This window comes from Episyrphus balteatus, chromosome 2 (assembly GCF_945859705.1).
Source record: "Episyrphus balteatus chromosome 2, idEpiBalt1.1, whole genome shotgun sequence".
NCBI classification, from domain to species: domain Eukaryota; kingdom Metazoa; phylum Arthropoda; class Insecta; order Diptera; family Syrphidae; genus Episyrphus; species Episyrphus balteatus.
In genome coordinates, this window is record NC_079135.1 from 62,470,879 (window position 1) to 62,493,389 (window position 22,511).

Genomic DNA, 22,511 nt, shown 5'->3' on the forward strand with positions numbered 1-22,511 from the left:
GTTCTCTAGGACTGTAAGGAAGCAAATCCATGATGATTTAATTTTAAGTTGCGTGGTTTCCCCGCTACCCGCATTCGAACTTTTTCAGAAGGTCATTTTTATGTTATTATAGCTTTGCGTCTACTAAAGATATCTTTTTGTTTGAAACGCCATTTTAAAGCTTAAGAGTAGTAATTTTTGAATATATATTAAAAAATTACGTAATAATTATCCCTGAATTAAAAATAATTTTTGAAAAACTGGTAATTTTGCTGATTTTTCATGGTTTTTGACTGGCTCCAGAACCTTGGCTATTATATGTAGGAAGCTTATACTTAAAAAATATTAAATATAGATATTTTTCAACAAAATAAATCTAAAATGAACTCGATGGCTGTACTCCTTATGCAAAAATTTTAAGTTCAAAGTTTTGAGTTTTTTGAAAAAATATTTTTTTATACTATGATTTTTTACGATTTGACTAAAGATAGAAACATGAAACTAACAGTGTGTTAAGTTGAAACTTTTAACTTTAAGTCCTCTAAATAAAATTGTGTTATTTTCATATCTTCTTAGTGTACCGCTTGTTTGAAAATTCGCAAAAATGCTAAAAAGCCAAAAATAAACCCCTACTTAAGGCTATGATTGCACTATGTTTGACATAAGATAGAATCATAAAATTAATAGTATATTTAGTTCGTACTCTTAGCTTAACACACTGTAAGTTTCACATTTCTTCGTTTAGTCAAATCGTAAAAAATCATAGTATAAAAAAATATTTTTTTCAAAAAACTCAAAACTTTGAACTTAAAATTTTTGCATAAGGAGTACAGCCATCGAGTTCATTTTAGATTTATTTTGTTGAAAAATATCTATATTTAATATTTTTTAAGTATAAGCTTCCTACATATAATAGCCAAGGTTCTGGAGCCAGTCAAAAACCATGAAAAATCAGCAAAATTACCAGTTTTTCAAAAATTATTTTTAATTCAGGGATAATTATTACGTAATTTTTTAATATATATTCAAAAATTACTACTCTTAAGCTTTAAAATGGCGTTTCAAACAAAAAGATATCTTTAGTAGACGCAAAGCTATAATAACATAAAAATGACCTTCTGAAAAAGTTCGAATGCGGGTAGCGGGGAAACCACGCAACTTAAAATTAAATCATCATGGATTTGCTTCCTTACAGTCCTAGAGAACATCCCTACAAAGTTTGATCAAAATCTAAAATGAGACAGCAATTCCGATTGACGCTTGCATACGGAATGACAGTTAACGGTCCATAAAAACTGTTGTAATCGAGAGCGGTGAAATTTTTTTTTTTAACTTTCTTATTTGACCCTTTTATAATGCAGCCCTATACTCGTTTTTCAGATGCATCGACTTTCCCTGGATTCCGAGGTATAAAGCTAATTTGACTCCACTATGAATTGAATATTAGTATAGAAAAAAGCGCTTCACAACTAAACTAATTTTTTTTTCAAACGCAAAAACAACAAAAATTTAAATATATTTGTTTCCATCGATAATTTTTTATTCCGCTATGAAAAGTAGAAGAAAATATGTACTTTTATTTTTGTTGCGCTACCCTAATGTAACACGGTTTACAAATTGTCCGTGTTATTAAAAACAATATTTTCAACCAAAAAAGGAAACATTTTTTTGCTTATACAAAACTCATTCTGTGGTCATTTTTTATATTTTTTTCTGACGTTTATGAACACTCAGTGTCTGCTGAAAATTGTATTTACACAGGCCTGCAAACATTCTGCACAATTTGTGTGTTCATTAATGCAACAAAGCAGAAAGACGATTGTACTAACGTAGATTTCCCTATTCCTTTAAAGTGGCATACATAATTTTTTTTTTGAAAAATATTAGAAAATTTGTATATACAGGGTGTCCCAAAAGTTAACGTCGAAACGAAAACGGTAGATAGGGTAGGTGGTGACAGTTATCAGAAAAATAATAAAAAAAATCGCAGCCATATATTTTGGGAGTTATGGGCATTTGAAAAAAAGTCGAAAAAATGGTCACCCTGTGACGGCTTTTCATGTGCCGTGACTTCAAATCTTAATTTTTCTCATTTTTTTCTTTTGTTACGGAACCTTGAATAACCCTGCTATCAAATGCATTCAAAAATTTTAACTCAGCCGCATCAGTTTTAAAGAAAATATTACTTTTTTACCCAACTTAGTACTAAAAATTTTTACATGACTAATTCAATGAGCTGTAGTGTAAAAAAAATGCACTATGATGTTTCGGCAAGTTGCCTTAAAAGTTGGTGTGTTCAATTCTCTTTTCAAAATGGTATAACATTGTTGGGAATATTTCATAAATAACCGAGATAAAATTTTTTTTCTTAAGGAATCCGACTTGTTTTTAGGTAATTTTTCCATAATATTTAAGTTTTTGTATTCTGAAAGGGTACAAAACTTGAATAATATGGAAAAATTACCTCATAAAAAAATCGGATTTTTTAAGAAAAAAAATTTATCTCGGTTATTTATGGAATATTCCCAACAATGTTGTACCATTTTGAAAAGAGAATTGAACACACCAACTTTTAAGGTACCTTGCCGAACATCGTAGTGCATTTTTTTTACACTACGGCTCTTTGAATTAGAGTAATGTAAAATTTTTTAGTACTAAGTTGGGTAAACAAGTAATATTTTCTTTAAAACTGATGCAGCTGAGTTAAAATTTTTGAATGCAATTGATAACAGGGTTATTCAAAGTTCCGTAACAAAAGAAAAAAATGAGAAAAATTAAGATTTGTAGTCACGGCACATGAAAAACCGTCACAGGGTGACCATTTTTTCGACTTTTTTTCAAATGCCCATAACTCCCAAAATATATGGCTGCGATTTTTTTTATTATTTTTCTGATAACTGTCACCACCTACCCTATCTACCGTTTTCGTTTCGACGTTAACTTTTGGGACACCCTGTATAAAAAATTATGTATTTAAAAAACCGGCTCTAACGGTTTTCAAATATTTTTTTCTAAGAATTCCTTTTTAAAGAAGATATCAGATATGATCAGAATCATTTAAAACCGTGTTTCATTACATTACTGGTGAAATTCCTTTATTTAATTAAATTATAATCTTTCTTATTTTTTTTTTCATAGAATTCTTTAAGATAAGAGCTACTTTTATCATAAGACCAAGTACGTACGTGCAGCGCACTTTGCAATATTTTGAAGCATAAAAGTGGTGAAAATTAAGGATTAATGGTATATGAAAAGGGAAAAATAAATTGCCCACAAACAAATTGGGGGAAAGGGGGTGGGTGGGCGAAAAAGTGGGGTGGGTATCAAAAATCGTGTTTTCGGTTTCTGTCAAAAGTAGACCTCCTATCAAAAAAAAATTAAATGCAAAAGTTGTAGATAGTACAACTACAACTTTAACTCAACCCATTTTTTTATACAGGGTGTCCCAAAAGTCAACGTCGAACCGAAAACGGTAGAAAGGGTAGGTTGTGTGACAGCTATCAGAAAAATAATTAAAAAAATCGCAGACATAATATTTTGTGATTTAGGGGTATTCGAAAAAAAAGTCGAAAAAATGGTCACCCTGTGACGATGACTACAAATCTTAATTTTTCTCATTTTTTTTCTTTTGTTACGGAATTTTGAATAACTCTGCTACCAAATGCATTCAAATATTTTAACTCAGCTGCATCAGTTTTAAAGCAAAAATTACTTTTTTGCCCAACTAAGTACTAAAAAGTTGTACATGGCCCTAATTCAATGAACCGTAGTGTAAAAAAACGCACTACGATGTTTCGGAAAATTACCTTAAAAGTTGGTGTGTTCAATTCTCTTTTCAAAATGGTATAACATTTTTGAGAATATTCCATAAATAACCGAGATAAAATTTTTAAATTCGACTTTTTTATTAGGTAATTTTTCCATATTATTTAAGTTTTTGTATTCTGAAAGGTTCTGAAAGGGTACAAAACTTAAATAATATGGAAAAATTACCTAATAAAAAAAATCGGATTTCTTAAGAAAAAATAATTTATCTCGGTTATTTATGGAATATTCTCAACAATGTTATACCATTTTAAACAGAGAATTGAACACACCAATATTTACCTTCAAAAACCGCTCATGAGAATTTTTTTTGCTTAATGAAGTTGTACTCGACTAAAACCACTAATTAACAGTAATAGAGCTTTTTTCTAATGAATTTAGGTATACAAAAAAATTTTGGATACACTGAAAAACAAATAGTGAATTCTGATATCTTTCAATATCAATAAATATTTGATAGTTAAAATGTCACGGTTATATTTGTTTAATTGATAATAAAATATCAATTCGTCAAAAATTTTTTTTTTAAATTAAAACAGTCAATAGTTTTCACGAAACTAGGCTCACATAAAAGACAATAAAAGCTAGACGGGCAAAAACGGGCAGATGTTTTTTTTTGTTTTTGCTTTTTGACATCTTCTTCTTTAATATGATACCAAAAATGTTACCGAATAACACCGAATGATATAACAAAAGGTCCATTGAAAAAGCAGAAATTAAAAAAATAACTGTCTTTTTACTTACATTTAAAATAAATTTATTTAACGATAAATTAAAGTTTCAAGTACAACAAATATATTTTTTAAATAAAGTACACACCTGCAACTGAAACTTCCAAAACAAAAATTTTATGTAAAACAATAGAAACAAAAAAAAATTTAATTATTGTCGATGTAATTTTTCACACAAAACAACTGAACCACATTAAAGGATTACAATCAATGACTTTCAACTGATGCTGTGGCTAAGTGCATGCATAAAAACAAACAAAAATTATGGGACATTATTCCGTGGGTATTTAAGAATAGCCACACAAAAAATCACTACTCAACTCCACATTTTGGTTGGATTTAAACAAAACTTGGTAAAAATTACTTTGTTATGTTTGTGGAGGTCCCGTATAACAAATTCCGCTATAACGAATGATCGATATAACGAACAAATAACGAATTTCAGAAAATGAAAAAAGAAAGTTTACAAAAAAATTTGAAAGAAACTCTTGACTATAAATGTGTTAATATCTACATAATACATACGTAGGATGATATTAGAAGGGGGGTCATTCCGTAATTTTGAAAACGATAATCGAATCGATGATAACACAGCCACACAAAAAAAAATATAAAAGTTCTGACCTGGGGTTGCGACTAGGTTTTTCATATAGTTTTTTGGGTCGCTGAAACCAAATTCCAAGTCCGTTTTTCTCCATCACGTCAAATTTTCGAGATAACCTCATAAAATGTCACGAAAACAAAAAATTTTTTTCTCTGATCTGGGTGTGCGAATATGTTAATCATATAGTTTTTGGATCGCTGAATCCAGATTCGAAGTTAATTTCGCCCTATCACGTCAAGTTTCTGAGATATCCTCAAAAAAATGTCAAAACCAAAAAAACAAAAGGGGTTATCTGGGGTTGCGTCTAGGTTTTTCATATAGTTTTTGGGTTGCTAAAACAATGTTTTATGTTTTAGAAAATTTAACCTCCCGCCTAAACGGGGGGAGATAAACCCCCCTCCCAAAGTAAAATATACTTGTATTTAACCCTTCTTCAAAATACCGTTATCAAATCTCGGCGCCACAGTTATTGTACTCTCCTCTCACCCTGTTTTTGCTAATTTTTTTTATTTATTTTTCGATTTAGTGAGGGAACGGTAACTCGGACAAAAAAACCTTATATTAGGTAAATATAGATAATTATTAATAGTTCTTCAAATTTTATAATTTTTTGATAAAATTTAAAAAAAAAAGTTATGGCGAAAATAAAAAAAAATTGAGCAGTGTTTTACGAAATTCATTATAATTCCTAAATGGTAAATTTTTGAGTAAAAAGTTACTTGGCGTATTTTGTGGGAAATAAAATTTACTTCAACTTTGTTTCATAACATTTTTCTGTAAGACCAAAAATAGCCGAATTACAAGCGATAGTCGAAAAACTGTTCAAAACAAAATGGCGGCAAAAGTCGTCCCGATATTTTTGTGGAAAATGGGGGGTTTAGCTTCTGTACTAGTATACTTTCATATTTTGAGTCCGAATTTCATATTTTGAGTGCGAATTATTTCTCAGCAAAAGTATAACTTGACTGGACTATTTAAGTGAATTCTGATTCAATAGTTCCTAAATAGTTTATATAAATAAAAGTTTTCGTATCCTTAGAAGTCGTGTTAGTCTAAGTGATTTAGTAGTTGCCTCTCAATCGACTGTCCGAGGTTCGATTCATGAAATTGAAATTGTTTTTTTTTATTTTCTCAATAATCGTCAATAACTAAACGATAGCTTAATAGGTCTCGTTTTTGGAGAATTTATTCGTTTTTGGGTGCAATATTTGATTTTATAAAAGTGTTTAGGAATTTATTTCAATCACCGATTAAATTGCAAACTCCACAAACAAACAAAAAAAAAATGATTTATTTCTACAAATAACCATAATGGTAGAGTAAATTATTTTGATGTGTGCATCGAAACACTATTAGTTTTATAGGCGGAATGTATGTTGAACGGCGGCCGTTGTTTAAATAAATAGTTTCTAATACGAACGCTTCTTTGGATGGGCGAAAGTTTTGAAAAAATCTGTGAGAATTATTATTAAAATGGTCATGTACACTTGCATACATATGCGTTGGAAGAGACAAAGGATTTGATTTGTCTCTAAGTTGCCTTCTTATTCGTACCGTACCTATATAACTTTTGAAAGTTTTAACTTTCCAAAATTAGTGCGTTTAAAACGTCGAAAAATTTTGCTATAGCTGAACCAATATGAATTTTTTTAATGACCCAAAAGTCAAAACTTACTCAATACAATTTTGAAAAATGCGTAGTGTTTGGTTACACATATTAAAATAATATACTCTAACATTATGGTTATTTGTAGAAATTAATCATCAATATTTTTTTGTATGTGGAGTTAGCAAATTAATAGGTGATTGGAATAAATTAATAAACACTTTTAAAAAATCAAATGTTGCATCCAAAAACGAATAAATTCTAGAAAAACGAGACCTATTTAGCTATCGTTTATTTATTGAGGATTATAGAGAAATTAAAAAATAAAAACACAATTCCACTTTCGGGAATCGAACCTCGGACACCCGAGTAAGAGGCAACTAAGGATACGAAAACTTTTATTTATATAAACTATTAAGGAAATATTGAATCAGAATTCACTTAAAATAGCTTTAAAGATTCTCAAACTGTAAGGGTACGGCCACGCCCTGAGCGTCTGAGCGTCAATCCTGAGCGACGAGGTGACCACGTCCTGAGCGGCAATTTCAAAACCCTACAAGTGCAAAATTATCGATGAGTATTCGGCTCGCACGCGGGAATCCCAGGTTCGATTCCCAGAAGTGCCTATTTTTTTTTTATTTTATAATTCTAATTAAAATAAAGTTGGTATGCCATATTGTAGTAAATATAGATCAAAGCCTAAAACCTAAATTTCAAAAGATTCTAATGACCTGTTTTGCAAAATTTTATTTTTCATATAATCATTTTTAACAAAAAAACAAAACCGACTTCCATGGATCAAAACTGGGTTTTATGGTTTTTTCACAGTCTCTATGGCAATAACTGGACGAAATTGAAATGGGACCAAACTGCAGACACCAGCTATCCAATACAAAAAGAATTATCAAAATTGGTTCACTTAGTCCAAAGTAATGCGGTAACAAACATAAATAGTGTCTACTTATACTCTACATAACTTTTTTCAAATTGTTGGAAATATGCTTTATTTAATAAAAATAATAATCACATTATTCGCGCTAAAGACAATCTACTATTTTGTATAAGTTTGACAGCTATAAGACAACAATAAACAAGGTTTTTGATCACATTTTCCAAATTTAAATAGTTGTATAAAGTTATACTTTATAAATAAGGGGGAGAATGTATATTATTTTAAAAAAGAATTGATAGTTTATGTAAGAGAAAATCACTAATTGTAGAAAACAAAATACATAATTGTGTTAATTTGTTTAAAATTTTCAAGTATATAATTTTAAGAAAACTGTGATAAATCAAAGATAATTGAATTTGTAATGAAATGTAATATTTTTATCTGAAATTTTGAATGACTGTATAATAAACCAAACTAAACTAAGACCACTTGATTTGCGAATAAAAGCAAATAAAACTCATAATTAGGTACGTTCAAACTTGTATATACACGCATTTATATGCACATTAGGAATAATGAAAACATAATACAATAATTAGTTTAAGCCTAGTACGCAGCTGTAGCGAAACGAAAATTTCCATTCAAAAAAGCACAACGAAATTCATTTTTTTTTTGTTTTTGTTTTAAAACTTATTTCCTTATGTTTTTTCTTGAATTTTTTTATTAGTATTTTTATTATTTTGAGTTTGACATTTTTTTGTTAACATGTTCGCTGTTGACTTTGGAGACTTAAACATTTTTTGTTTCGCTTATATAATAATAATAATAATAATAATAATAATAATAAAGTTAATAAACGACCTAATAGGCTATTGATTATGTCGAAAAAAACAGGGTAATAAGGAACTAAGACGTTCAATGGGTTATAAAAGAAGATAAAACCGCGGAGTGCTATTAAATGAGAGGGTGGAAACTGAAGATAGGGGTGCAAAAACCCCCTTTTTGGGTTTTTCGATATACCTCGTAAACCAAGCAAAATTTTGATGTATTGCACATATAACTTTTTGTAGAGAATTAAAGGACCCCGCACAATTTGTATGGGAAGTGGCCCTCGGTGAAATTGTCTGAAATTTTAGTATGTTGTTCTCTTGAACCCCCTGATCAAAAGTCGATATGGGCAGAAAGTCGAAAAATGGACAGTTTTTAAGATAACGGGTTTTTTCTGATGAGTACCTCAAACCTTTTATAAGGGATAGTAAATCTCTATATTGTGTTTTGAGTCATTTTTTAGTGAAATTCATAAGTTTTTAGGGTCGCTGAATCCAAATCCGAAGTCTGTTTTGCCTCATCATGTCAGGTTTTCAAGATAACCTCAAAAAATGTCACAGCCTCGAATTTTTTTTTTTTTTTGATCTGGGAGTGCGACTATATGTTATATATGTTTTTTGGGTCGCTGAAACCAGATTCGAAGTCTATTTTGTCCTATCGCGTCAGGTTTTCGAGATAACCTCAAAAAATATGTTCGTTAGTTTTTTGAGGTTATCTCAAAAACTCGAAGTGATAGGACAAAATAGACTTCGAATCTGGTTTCAGCGACCTAGAAAACATGTAATTAACATAGTCGAACTCCCAGATCAAACAAAAAATTTTTTTTGAGGCTTTGACATTTTTTGAGGTTATCTTGAAAACCTGACTTGATTAGGCAAAATAGACTTCGGATTTGGATTCAGCGACCCTAAAAACCTAAAAGAGACACTAAAAAATTACGCAAAACACAATATAGAGAGTTACTATCCCTTATAAAAGGTTTGAGATAGTCATCAGAAAAAACCCGTTATCTTAAAAACTGTCCATTTTTCGACTTTCTGCCCATATCGACTTTTGATCAGGGGGTTCAAGAGAACAACATACTAAAATTTCAGACAATTTCACCGAGGGCCACTTCCCATACAAATTGTGCGGGGTCCTTTCCTATTGGAATAATGTTTTTTAAAAATTGAAAAAAAAATTTCCATACCAAAATAGTCGAAACAATCATAAAAAAAATATCAAAAAATCGATTTTTTGAGTTTTTTTGCTTTTTTACTTGTACATTTTTTTTGGGTTGAGATAGACATAAACGTTACTCCAAAGAAAAAAAGAAGATTAAATTTCCTTCAAAATGCTGTACTCACTAAATTTTTTCATTGAAAATTAACCGAAGTATGGCCATTTTAATCTAGCTTTTTTTCGCATTTTTAGTTTTACTCAAGTAAAAACAATTGATTAAAATACCTTCATTTTAAAATTAATATTAATCAAAACTGTAAGTGTTGCCGTTGTTTTTTAATAATTTTTTTTTATTTTAAATATTTTTTTTTAGAAAATTGCCCCTCCCGCCAAAACGGGGGGACATTGACCCCCCCTCCCATAGTAAACAATGATTGTATTTAACCCCTCTACAGAATCTCATTATCAGTTCTTGGTGCTTAAGTTATCGTACTTTCCCCTCAAATGTTTCTGTCTCTCAACCCAAAAAAAAATGTACAAGGAAAAAAGCAAAAAAACTCAAAAAATCGATTTTTTGATATTTTCTTTATGATTGTTTCGACTATTTTGGTATGGAAATTTTTTTTTTTCAATTTTTAAAAAACATTATTCCAATAGGAAATTTAATTCTCTACAAAAAGTTATATGTGCAATATATCAAAATTTTGCTTGGTTTACGAGGTATATTGAAAAAAACAAAAAGGGGGCTTTTGCACCCCTATCTTAAGTTTCCACCCTCTCATTTAATAGCACTCCGCGGTTTTATCTTCTTTTATAACCCATTGAACGATTTCTGCAATAAAAACCCGTGAACGTCTTAGTTCCTTTCTAAACTATATAATCAATAGCCTATAATAAGGTCGTTGAACTTTTTAACAAATACAATTTACAAATTTTAAACAATTTTTCTGTTACGTGTTTTAATGTTTAATTGCAAATTTTAAATATTTTTATATCTATATTTGTGTAATTTAATAATAATTTTAATTAGTTGATAAGTGATAACTTTAATTAGGTTTAAACTATTTTGCAAAAAGATTTGAAGTTTATTTTTTTAAATATTAAATCTTGATTCGTTTTTCAAATCATTTGGCAAGCTGTTGAAGATATTGAGTCCTGCATTCATCAAAGAGTTCATGGTACTGCTTTTGTTGCATCGGATTGGTCTGATGTTTTGATTGTTTCTGAGATTATATGACAGTACTGTACCTTAGAAACCATAATAATGTTTTCTTCTAAGTATGAAGGCATCATTTTGTTTTTCATTTTGTATATAAATATCGTATTGAAAGTTATTAGCTGGTCAACATTCATCCATCTTAATGCCTCCAACATTTCGTCGGCGTAAAGCAAAATCGTTCTAAGTCACAAAAAGCAAATTTTACAGGGGACGATTTTCAAGTTTCAAATTGGTTTAAAGCGACATTTTTCTGCTCGTTCCCCATTCTTTATGTTATGTTTTTTTTTTATAAAATTTGTTCTTTTCTCTTGAATAAACCATAGAAGTTAACCTCATTAGTAGGTGCATATTATTTTTTAATTTTTTTTTTTAAACTAAAAACCCAAAATTGGACATAGAACAATTAAAAAGATAGGACTTAGAACAATCAAGAATACTCGGTTTCATTTTCAGAAGGCTACTTACCTGTGTTTATTGTTCTATGTCCCATTAAATTATATTATCTGCTGAAAAGAAATTTTTTAGACAAAAACCCTGTTCAAATACGGAAAGATTACCCTGAAATTAGTAAAACTGCATCATTACCTCATTTTCGGTAAAAAGTGGATTTAGAATTATTGGTGTATATCGGTTGCACTTAAGAATCGATCGAATTGACGCTTCAGCTGCGTACTAGGCTTAATGAATGAAAATTTGACTAACGATAACTATTTTTGTGTTTTCTCTCAATGTGTTATCAATTTGTCAAAACATTTTTGGACAAAAGTCACCAATCACCGTATACGGTTCTACCCCGGGTTTTTGAAAACTGTGGACCGTGAGTTTATTAGCATTACATTAAAAAAATGTCGGTTAACCTTAAAATGAATCATGACATGAGTGGGGCCCATATCGAGATTTTAAATTTGGTTCATTGGACGAAGCAATAACACTGGGGTGGAATCGGCTAAGGTGATTTTTGATTGTTGACAGTCATTTTACAAAAGATTGGTCTGCGTAAGGTGATTGTCAAATTTGATAGTCAAATTTTTTTGACTTTTTCGTGTGACAGCTATTTTGTTGTCATTTTCATGTAAAAGCGTTTCATGTTTTCTTTGATTGTCTAGAAAAATGAATTTTTTTGTGCCTGTGGAACTGTTTTTACGGAGAGAAAATGAAGAAAATGAAAATTTAAATTATAATTATAACCGCAACGTCCGACTCTTGAGGATAAATTTAAGAAATAAACTAAATATATTGGAATTACCAAACTCAAAGTAAGTAGACACATAACACATAACTTTTAATTCTCATTTAGTAATAACTTCCGTTTAAAAATCATATAGGTTCTTAAAAAACTTTCGAGTTACAAAAGAAACGTTTCTTTCCATTCTTGACCTTCTGGAACTGCCAGTTGGAGTTCGTTCCACCCATATTCCTCCTATTCTCCAATTGGCAGCGACATTAAATTTTCTTGGTGGTGGTGCTTATCAACGGCAAGTTGGTGCAGACTGGTCAGCGCCAATGGGGCAAAGCACTGTGTGTGAAGTGATAACATCAACTTTAAGAAAAATGGAAACAAAATTGTGTCCATCAAAAATAAAATTTTCACCAACAGCAATGGAAGGTACAAAAAGATACTTCTATGAGAAATATCGCATACCAGGAGGTATTTTTTTTTTCATTCTTATCTTAAATAAATAATAAATTTGTTTCGTTTTGTAGTAATCGGGTGCATAGATGGTTCACATATAATGTTACTCCGCCCATCTGAAAATGAGCATATCTTTTTCAACAGAAAGGGGAGGCATAGCATAAATGCTATGATTGTAAGAAAATTATTGTTTTCGCCAGTTGTTTATAGATACTTTTTCAACCCTAAGTCTTTTCTTTACAGATCTGTGACGAAAACACGAAAATTTTAGCTATTAACTCCAAATACGGTGGAAGTGCCCATGACAGCTTTGTCTGGAGGCAGAGTGCTCAGAGGGAAAAGATGAATACCGACTATTGCGCTGGTAGTTCCTCGACATGGCTTCTCGGTAGGACTTCATAATATTTCTGTGCGTTACTTGTCTGATACATTTTTTCTTAGGTGACAGCGGCTATCCACTGGAACCGTTTTTATTAACACCCTACCGAAGTGCAGCCGAAAATTCGCCAGAAGCATGGTTCAACCACGTACACTCTCAGGCTAGGAGCACTGTTGAACGATGTATTGGTGTAATGAAGAGTACCTATAATGTCTACTTATTTAAAAACACTTCCTATTTATTTTTTTTCTTCTTACAGCTCGATGGAGGTGCATTTTAGAAGAAAGAAAGTTGAGGTACTCCCCTAAACGATCGGCTACAATTGTTAACGTTTGTGCAGCTTTACACAATATTTGTTGTGAGCAAAGGGTACCACTACCAGACGAAGTAAGAAGAGTTTCTTCATCCGATAGTTTAAACAATCGCCAACCTGAAAATAGCAGCAATGATGGAATACGAATTCGCAACAGAATAAGAGATGATCTTTGGGCTAACCGTACAAGGCATTAAACCAAAATTTTGTAATAAAAATCTTTATTTTTTCAATATTTCCTCCAATAATGACTTAAAAAAAACTTAAATTAAAAAAAAAAAAACAAAACTAAAACTATTTCACTGAAAAAAAATAAATAAGTAAACATTTCTTAAGTAAAAAAAAAACAAAAACTTCATAAAAAAAAAACTTAAACTTTAAGCACAGCACTTAGTTGATTGTAAGGCAGTTTGTTGATAATATTTGATGTTCTCATTTTCTGAGCTCTAGCATTTGAAGATCTGTGGCCGCCTTTGCTAATTCGATCTCCATCCTTTTTAGTTGGAGCTCTTCTTTTTTTAAGGCATTGGCCGATTGCCGTTCCTTTTCTTTTTCTTGGCACAAAAGTGCAACACAGTCCTTCATATCTTTGATTGCCACTGTGACTTCCTTCAGGGATTTGCCAATATCTTCCTGCACGGAAACAAATTTTTCTTGCAACTCAACTTGTCTTCTTGCAAGAATAATACCCTCTTCCTCTTTAGGGGTTTGTTTTTGTCGATTTTTTGTGCTCACCGAGGAGGGGGCGGGAGCGGAATCGGGAATTTGCTCCGATGGTGTTGAGTCCCCAATGAGGTCAGTTATTTCTGTCTCTAAAACTAGGAACAAAAAAAAAATTTATTTTATAGTAGGTACTTATATGCAAAAATGAAAAGTACAAACATACTTTGCTCATCACAGCCGAAGCTTGAAACCCCACCGATTCCGGCTACGGCTGCTTCGATTCCACAAACTTGTATAATAGCTTCCTCATTGCTATCTAAAGGCAGTTCTGTATATGGACCTCCACCTGTCTTCGCAATAGACTTTTTATTTTCAATAAGTTTTTTTTTTGCGCTATATTTCCTAGTTGTCCAAATCTGAAATAACAAAGGATGAAGGCAAATTCTTTATTAACACCCACACTTTCTTACCCTTTTCCACTCTGCTTTGGTTTTCGTGGGTGGCCCATTTACGTTTAATTTCAACGTGAGCCTTTCCCATAGCATTCTTTGGGTTTCCCGCGAATTTATGTTAGAAGCAGAAAAGGATTTGGCCAAATCCGGATTCTCCTCCATGAACTCCGTCATCAATTTCATTTGTGTTTTGTTTGCGTGTGTCCTATTAATGACAATTATTATAATTTTGTAATTATACTAAAAATTTATTTTATTTTATTGGTTTTCACAAAAATGTTTACTTACATCATTTTATTCAGTTGCACTAAACTTATAAACAAAAAACTTTTGCCGGCAAAACGAAAATAAACAAAATTTACAGCGAAACACACGAAAAAAATAAAATGCAATACGAGAAAAAAGTGAGGCACCTCAACTGCAATTTTTTTTATATGCAATTTGACATTATAGGTTCTATATTTATCTTTCAAAATGTATTCTTTTTGACATAACAAGTGTTTGGATTTCGAATGCAAATTTTAAACATTTTTGTGTAAAATGGCAATGCTACTTATCATTCAAAGTGATGCCAGCGTTTTAAAAACTTTTTTTGATCATCTTACGCAGACGGAAAATTTTATTTGATCAAATTTGATTTTCACAAATATGACTGTCAACAATCACTTTAGCCGATTCCACCCCTGGTTAACAAAATTAAACTTTTTTTTCGTTGCCGGAAAAAAAAAATATTTTTCTGAAGGTTTTCGGTGTGCTGAACTCGAATCCGTAGTCAGAAAATATTAATCAGCTCCCGTTTTTGAAATATTAGAAAATGCAGTACTTCGGGCCTTATTATTTTATATAAGGTAAATTGTTTGTGCATATTTAGTAATGGTTTTTATAAGAACTATTTTCCACCTTTTTAAATCTGTTTAAATCATTTCGATATCTTTTTTACTTCCCGAGATATCCTCAGTTGTTTGCATATTTCATAAATTTTATAACGTCATTATCTCCTTTATGATATATGAAGCCAAAGCCACTTTCTTCATTTTAAGATATCTCGGACAATTACAAAGATATCGGAAAGATTAAAAAAGTTCTTGAAAGAAGAAAAATAGTTTTTATAGAAACCGTTACTAAATATCTTCTAACAATTTTCCTTATATTGAAGAATAAGGCCCGAAGTAGTCAAAAAAACGTTTTTTGATTTTCTAACGGTAATATTTCAAAAACGGGAGCTGATCAATTTTCTGACTTTGGATTCGAATTCAGCAAACCGAAAACCTTCAGAAAAGTATATTTTTGTTTCGGCAACAGAACCCTTGTTAACCATTGTAATCAAATTATGTGGAATATCTCAATCTGTAGATTTTCTCAAATTCTCGGGGACTAGGGCTGCCTTACTGCTCAAAAGACAAAATGAAAACCAAGATGTCGACAAAGAAATCGTGTTAGTATCTTCACCTAAAATTAACAAAGCTTCAGAAACCATAGGTACCCAATGATGATGAGTTGGAATTTTGAATGTCTGTTTCCGACGAGTCCAGGCAAACTTATGTAAACATTGATGACCTCTGCAGTCATATAATAATTTAATAATCCTATGCCCATCTTAAGACGCAACAGAAACAGAATAAAAATGCACTGCTAAGTATTTTTAAAGAGGACTTGAACTCCTACTGAACTAGTTTATTTCATTTCAATTTAGTAAATTATTTAATTTTACTTAAAAATAAAAAATCTGATTATTGAAACTCTTTCCTTAAGGTTAAATTGAAGTTAATAAAAATAAATATTTTAATTGTTCTAAAAGTCTTATTTTTTAAGTTCAAAGTAAGTAATGTTTCAATTTCTGTCTTTTTTCGTTACGATAGTATTAGCGTTATCTGTCAATAAATTGCACTTCATTTTTTTCAATGTTAAATTTTCCAGATACAGTGGAAAAATAGTTTCATTTTCAGTCTTTTTTGTTGAGATACGACACTTGTTATAAATTTACTTTGCGTTTTATTCAACTCAGTAACAAATGATTTAATTTATTTTTGTTGTCAATAATTTTCATTTTAAAATTACTTCTCATATAGCTTCTTTATAGAACACATTGTTTTTATTTAACTGCGATTAAACCTTTATATAATTTTTTTACCTGATATTGTTTTATTTAACCAAGAGAAGTTAACAGGTTATGGGCCCAGGTATGGAAGAAGAAAAATATAAAGTGCAACTGTTTGATGGTACAAATTTCAACAATTGGAAATTTCGTTTAATCGCGATGCTTGAGGAACATGATCTAGAAGAATTTGTAGTCAAGGACTTGAAGAACATTCTAGATGCTGAACCAAATGAAGCAATCAAATTGACAATTAAAAAAAGAGAGAAGAAATGCAAATCATTAATAATCCATCGCATAGCTGATAGTCATCTTGAATACGTTAAAGACAAATTAACGGCAAAAGACATTTTGGAAGGGCTTGAACTTACCTTCGAGAGGAAAAGTATTGCTTCGCAAATGTTTTTGCGAAATAGCATATTAACACTTAAGTGCGAAGAAGGAGAAAATATTGAACAACACCTTCTAAGATTCGATAAGTTGATTCGGGAGCTACGATCAACAGGAGCGAATTTAGAAAATGCTGATATTATATGTCAGTTACTTCTTACATTGCCCCCTTCATTCAAGACACCAGTGTCTGCTTTGGAAACGATGGAGGTCGAGAAGTTGACGATAGATTTTGTCAAAAGTCGGATTTTAGATGAAGCAAAGAAAAAGTCAAATCCAGAAGTTCATGAGTCAGTTGCAATGTATTCAAAGAGCAAAATTAAGTGTTATAATTGCGGAAAACTTGGGCACATGCGCTCGGAGTGCAAGAGTCGAAGAGAAAATAAATATGATGCGAAAGCCAAAATTAGTACCACTAATGCTGAGACGTTTACTTTCATTGCACATTCTGGGATGGGTCTTAAAGCTCAAGCAAATAACTACTTGCATTTTTATTTGGACTCTGGAGCAACGGATCATATGGTCAATGATGAAAAATATTTGACAAACTGCAAAATCTTAGAAAATCCAATTAAAATCTCGGTGGCAAAGAATGGAGTTCATCTAATGGGAACTAAGATTGGAAATATCTCAGGAAACTTATCCTTGAACGAGAAGAAAAGTGCTGGCGTGATTGAAGATGTTTTATTCGTAAAAAGATTGTCTTGTAACTTGCTTTCGATTCGGAAACTTGAATCAAAAGGCATTAAGATAGTTTTCGAAAACGGAAAGGCACAAATCTGGAAGGGGAAACATCTCTTAACTGAAGCTGTAAGCAATGGGAAAATGTATGAACTATGCATTGAAGAACTTGAAGTCGGGTCTGCTGGAATAAGTGTTGCAAAAAGTATTGGTTTATGGCACACACGAATGGGACACATTCCTAGTCAGCTTCGAACAAAACTTGACCCGAAATCATTAAATTGCGTTATGTTTGGATATACTCCCAATGGTCATCGATTATGGAATAATGACGTAATTTTCAATGAACAAAATGATAAGAGCCAGTACATTTGGGAACAATCTAGCATATATAATAAAGATGAAGCTGAAGTCGAAGACATGTCCGAAGCAGGAGGGGAAACAACAGAATGTGAATATGCGAATCACCAACAAGGACAAACAACAGAATGTGAAGTTGAGAATCATCAAAAACAACAATCAACACTGTGTGAAGATGTGAATTATCAGGATGAGCTTTCTGAAGCGACTGATTGTGAAGAATTAGAATTTGTTAACAAAGATGCAATTACAAATGATGAACATCAAAGAAGTAAGCGTACCAGGAAACTTCCCGAGAGATTTGAAGAATTTGATATGACAAACTACATTGCTTATGCTTTATATACTGAAACATTTGTCGAAAATGTGGCAACCTCACTTCAAGAAGCAAAGAAGAGCAGAAATTGGAATAAATGGAAATATACCATTGAGGAAGAGTTAATGTCCTTAAAAACAGCTAACACCTGGACGTTAACAAATCTTCTCGATGCAAGAAATCAACAGTCGGTTAGTTTATCTTCAACGGAAGCAAAATGTGTGGTAGCAGATATGAAGACAAAAGGGTTGCCCAAACCTCAATTTATTGAACTCAGAAAACAGTTAAAAATTTATCATCAAGCTGAGGAGGAGTGTTGAGATACGACACTTGTTATAAATTTACTTTGCGTTTTATTCAACTCAGTAACAAATGATTTAATTTATTTTTGTTGTCAATAATTTTCATTTTAAAATTACTTCTCATATAGCTTCTTTATAGAACACAAATAGAAAGATTCCTACAAAAAATAACAAAATCCTGGGGTGGAACCGGCTATTCTGATAGTCAACAAAACCAAATTTGGTCTTACAATCAAATTTCGCAGACCAAATTGGTCTTTTGTAATTACCATCGATCACAAGCCGTTGATAGGTTGGATTATTCAATCGGTGTATATAATTTGGGGGCCAGTTGTAGCGATCAGGAAAATGAATCAGGAAAAATTTTCAAATACCTAGATATTTTATGTTTTAAATCGATTTCAAACACAAATGCTATACCAATCGATTATGAATGACTCAAAGAATTTTTTTCGAAAAGAAAATTTACAATGGAACAATTATTTTTGTTTAAATTGTATTTATTTGTTTTCCTGATAAAAATTCAATTTTCGTGCCAGCTGATTGACATTTGAACCAATATGAAACAAATCATTGTCCTGAAGTGTTTCAATTTTTTCCTGTTATACTGTGTATTTCAATCAGGAAAAGAAGAGAGTAGGTAGATCTTGTGTGTCCACTGACATAAGTTTTCCAGATCTCTATAAAAGAGCATCAGGAAAAAATATTCAATTTCATACTGTTTCTTTTTTCCTGGTGCATTTTCCTGATCCCTATAACCGGCGTCTATTGTGGCCTCAATCGTGGAATTGCTGGGTTCCTTTGGGTTCCAGTATCTTCTGCCAAGTACTTTTTAGTAAAGTGAACGCTCAAACACTGTAGAGTCGCATAGACAGAAAAGCAATAGCAGTAACTAAAAGGCTTTCAATCATTACCATGATTTTTTTTTTTTTTTTTTAAGAAATAAAGAAAGAGTCGATCTCCGTTTTAAGGTCAGCCTGGATAAACATACGTTCATTGGTTCACCAAGTTTTGAAATTAAAAATAAACACTAATCCGTTTGATCAAAACTTTTTTACTAACTTTTTAGGTATATCAAGTGCAAGTTGAATGCTATAATGAAAAAGACAATCCCTTCCTCAAATAAGAAGGCATGGATTTACGATATGTTGTAAAAATCAATTAGACTTCCCTTATTTAATCCCTGACTGAAAAAAAATTAACTTTCTCAGCTTAAATTAATTTTCCAGTAAGTTAATCAACCAATTATATGCGTTATAGTTTAATGAATCATGGCCTACTCCTTTTCTTATATTTATAAATATTTTAGGAAGTTCTAATCGTAAAAAGCAATATATTGCTCTGCAAAGGTTTATTACGTCAATCGAAAAAGTAACACATTATTTGCCATTGCCATCCTTCTTAACATTTTCGTGTTGATTTTTTGAAACTATTGAAGGGGAAATCAATGAAAATTGAGCTAAAAATGAAACTGAAAAGTAAATGGTAGCAGGCGGCTGCCTATGAAACTTGTCCCAAATATTTTATGATACTGGGTAAAATAAAGTCATTATCATAGGCAGGAGCAAAAAGTTCATCTAGTTTGTTTGATCAATAAAAGGAACAATTAAAAAACACTGGTTTTATTTTAGCCACCTGGAGAAGTATCTAAATTTATGCAAAAATACTCACTTGAAATATATATTTGAGGACGAGAAATTGGAAAAGTTTGACCAAATGCACAGATCGACAGGATACAAAAATGCTAGTTCTCAGCAAGGAGTTTTTTTTCACAATTGTAATTTTAATCTTTTTTTATATGAATTTATTTTTCATAGGTCACTAGGGTTGTGAAAGAATTTTTTTCTTGTTTTAAAAGAACAAAATTTTCAAATATTTAAGTTATATTTTTTCTTGCAGCTTACAGCCCGCCTTCTCCACGAGAGTTTTTCAACGTAGTGAACATTGGGCAAGAACTAAAACTAATACTTGGCTAAAGAGAAGAAAAAAAACAATAATTCACACACGCACATGATACTGAAAATTCTCATTTATTATATATACATAGGTATTCAATGGTTGATAGCCATTGGTTTATTTAAGGGAGCTTCTATCAGGCGGCCTCTAACGTCAAAAATTCATGTGCAGCTCTTGTTTGTATTGTGTTCGAAAAAATTTAGTGTTTGAGTTTTTATCAGTTCTTCGAAGTTTGAACAGGGTTCAGACTAAACTACATGTACAAAGTTTTCAACCAGTGTAAAAGGGTGCGTTCACGTTCCTATCTTAACGGCCATATTAGGTGTGTTTTTTATTACAACCGGTCTTAAGGCTTGGCCACACCGGAGGGTACGCGGTAGCGGTACGGGTAGCGGCAACGATATTTGTATTAAAAAAATTCCACACCCGAACGTTCATGTGTCAGTTTGGAATTTTTTTCATACAAGTACCCGTACCGTTACCCGTACCTCTACCGCGTACCCTCCGGTGTGGCCAAGCCTTTAACTGGACAAAAAAAACGCAGTCTGGGCTAAGCAATTTACATGTTAAATACAACAACACCTTAGCCCCTTGGGCTTAGTTGTTTAGCCCGGAGATTTCTCTGGGCTTAACTTTTTGAAGAGTTTTAAATCTGTGCTACCAAACTAATTTTTTCATAAATTGTTTAGAATTTGTTAAAAAACGTGAAAACTCACGTTTGGAAGGACAATTTGTATTAAAATAGTTTTGCTAGCATACATTTTTGTATCTCTTTGTAAAACATACTTGAAAAATACAAGAAAATGACTAAAGCGAAAAATATGACAACTCTAAAGTTTTGTTGCGTCTGCTGTTTTCGGAACATTCAATGTACAGTGCTGCCAAGATTTCAGGTTAAGCCCCGAGGCGTTTTTTTTGTCCAGTTAAGACCGGTGGTAATAAAAAACACACCTATTATTCACTACCCTTCAAGCAAGAAAACGGAGTTTAGGAAAAACACTCCGACCGGGAAAAACGGGGTTGCACTCACACACTTGCAACTTTTTGTGTATGAACACAAAGTCGAAGGAGAAATCGTGGTGAAAAAACCAATACATATAAAATCGGCTCCGTGGTGATTATAATTTCCATACTATTTTCAGCCTTCTGCGGACCCGTTTCTGAGCCGAAGTCGGACTCAGCTCCGCCTGAGGCGGAGTGGATTCGGACCGAGGTCGGACCTGTTTGCTTGAAGGGTAGTCTAATGTCGTTTTCCAAAATTATGGGATTGAATCACTCCGTTTTCGTGCAATTTTGGAATTTGTTCACGACGAATTTGACAACTGGAGTGATTTGACGTTTGCTTTGCATGTATTTGTGTGTACTAATAACACGGTGTTACAAAAATGAAGTTTTGAAATGTACGCAGGCGGAAACCTATTACGTTTTGTAGAGCTAGTCGCACTGATTACGAAACGGTATTTAAAAAGTCCCTAACACCCCCCAAAATCTGGAGTTAGGGGCAAAAAACGGTTTTTTTGACCTTCACCCATTGAAAAAAATCTAGCTTCGTCAAATTTTTACCCATTTTACATTTTCTGATAGGAAATAAATATACCTTTTCAACAATGTACAAAACATGTAAGTCGGTTAAACCACCTAGAATTTATAAGCTGTCAAAGTTCAAAAATTCCATTTTTTTCGTCATTTACCCAACTTCGACATCAAATTAAAGTATAAATTTTCACAACAACATGCTGTTTTAAAAATATATTCTAAAATAATATTTATTTCCAAATCAAACGAGGTATTTTTTTAGAAAATCAGTTTAAAATTGGCTTAGAAAAAAAATTTTACGATTTCAACCCAGATACAGAAATTCGAACTTTTAGGTATAGAATAAAAATGTTGTAGGCACGTAGTAGGATAACTTGGGCGCCAGGATTTGATAACCGGTTTTTGTAGAAGAGTTCAATACAAATTTTTTTTTCTTTGAGAGGGGGGTCTATCTCCCCCCGTTTAGGTGGGAGGGACAGTTTTCTAAAAAAAAATTATTAAAAAAGAACGGCAACACTTACAGTAATAAATGATACCATTTCCGAAAGGCAAAACTGTAATTTTTAAATCAATATATTATAAAAAATAGT

General features: G+C 31.7%; 3 protein-coding genes across 3 annotated transcripts in view; 1 reads left to right on the forward strand and 2 right to left on the reverse strand.

Moving 5' to 3' along the window:
• The window catches only part of LOC129908244 (dynein light chain 1, cytoplasmic), a 52,980-nt gene extending 32,589 nt beyond the window's left edge, over positions 1 to 20,391 (reverse strand). The window contains exon 1 of the mRNA XM_055984627.1: positions 20,101 to 20,391. The gene's annotated coding sequence lies outside the window, so the exon portion shown is untranslated. The remainder of the gene's footprint in view (positions 1 to 20,100) is intronic.
• On the forward strand, positions 11,786 to 13,464 carry LOC129908240 (putative nuclease HARBI1). Its single transcript, XM_055984622.1, has 6 exons — positions 11,786 to 12,101; positions 12,171 to 12,493; positions 12,550 to 12,653; positions 12,722 to 12,866; positions 12,920 to 13,057; positions 13,117 to 13,464. Exons 1-6 carry the CDS (start codon positions 11,956 to 11,958, stop codon positions 13,365 to 13,367), a joined length of 1,107 nt encoding a protein of 368 aa, XP_055840597.1. The 5' UTR covers positions 11,786 to 11,955; the 3' UTR covers positions 13,368 to 13,464.
• Positions 13,505 to 14,965, reverse strand: LOC129908241 (uncharacterized). The gene is made up of 4 exons (XM_055984623.1): positions 14,574 to 14,965; positions 14,304 to 14,490; positions 14,057 to 14,249; positions 13,505 to 13,988 (listed from the first exon to the last, which is right to left on the reverse strand). The coding sequence occupies exons 1-4, from the start codon at positions 14,576 to 14,578 to the stop codon at positions 13,603 to 13,605; spliced, it is 771 nt and encodes a 256-aa protein (XP_055840598.1). The 5' UTR covers positions 14,579 to 14,965; the 3' UTR covers positions 13,505 to 13,602.
• Positions 20,392 to 22,511: the final 2,120 nt, after the last annotated feature.

Coding starts and splice junctions, on each gene's coding strand:
- LOC129908241 (XM_055984623.1), bottom strand. Junction 14,250..14,303: donor CCAAAGCAGAGTGGAAAAGG/GTAAGAAAGTGT, acceptor TTGTTATTTCAG/ATTTGGACAACTAGGAAATA. Junction 13,989..14,056: donor CTTCGGCTGTGATGAGCAAA/GTATGTTTGTAC, acceptor TTTTGTTCCTAG/TTTTAGAGACAGAAATAACT.
- LOC129908240 (XM_055984622.1), top strand. CDS start 11,956: ATGAATTTTTTTGTGCCTGTGGAACTGTTTTTACGGAGAGAAAATGAA. Junction 12,494..12,549: donor GAAATATCGCATACCAGGAG/GTATTTTTTTTT, acceptor TTCGTTTTGTAG/TAATCGGGTGCATAGATGGT. Junction 13,058..13,116: donor ATGTATTGGTGTAATGAAGA/GTACCTATAATG, acceptor TTCTTCTTACAG/CTCGATGGAGGTGCATTTTA.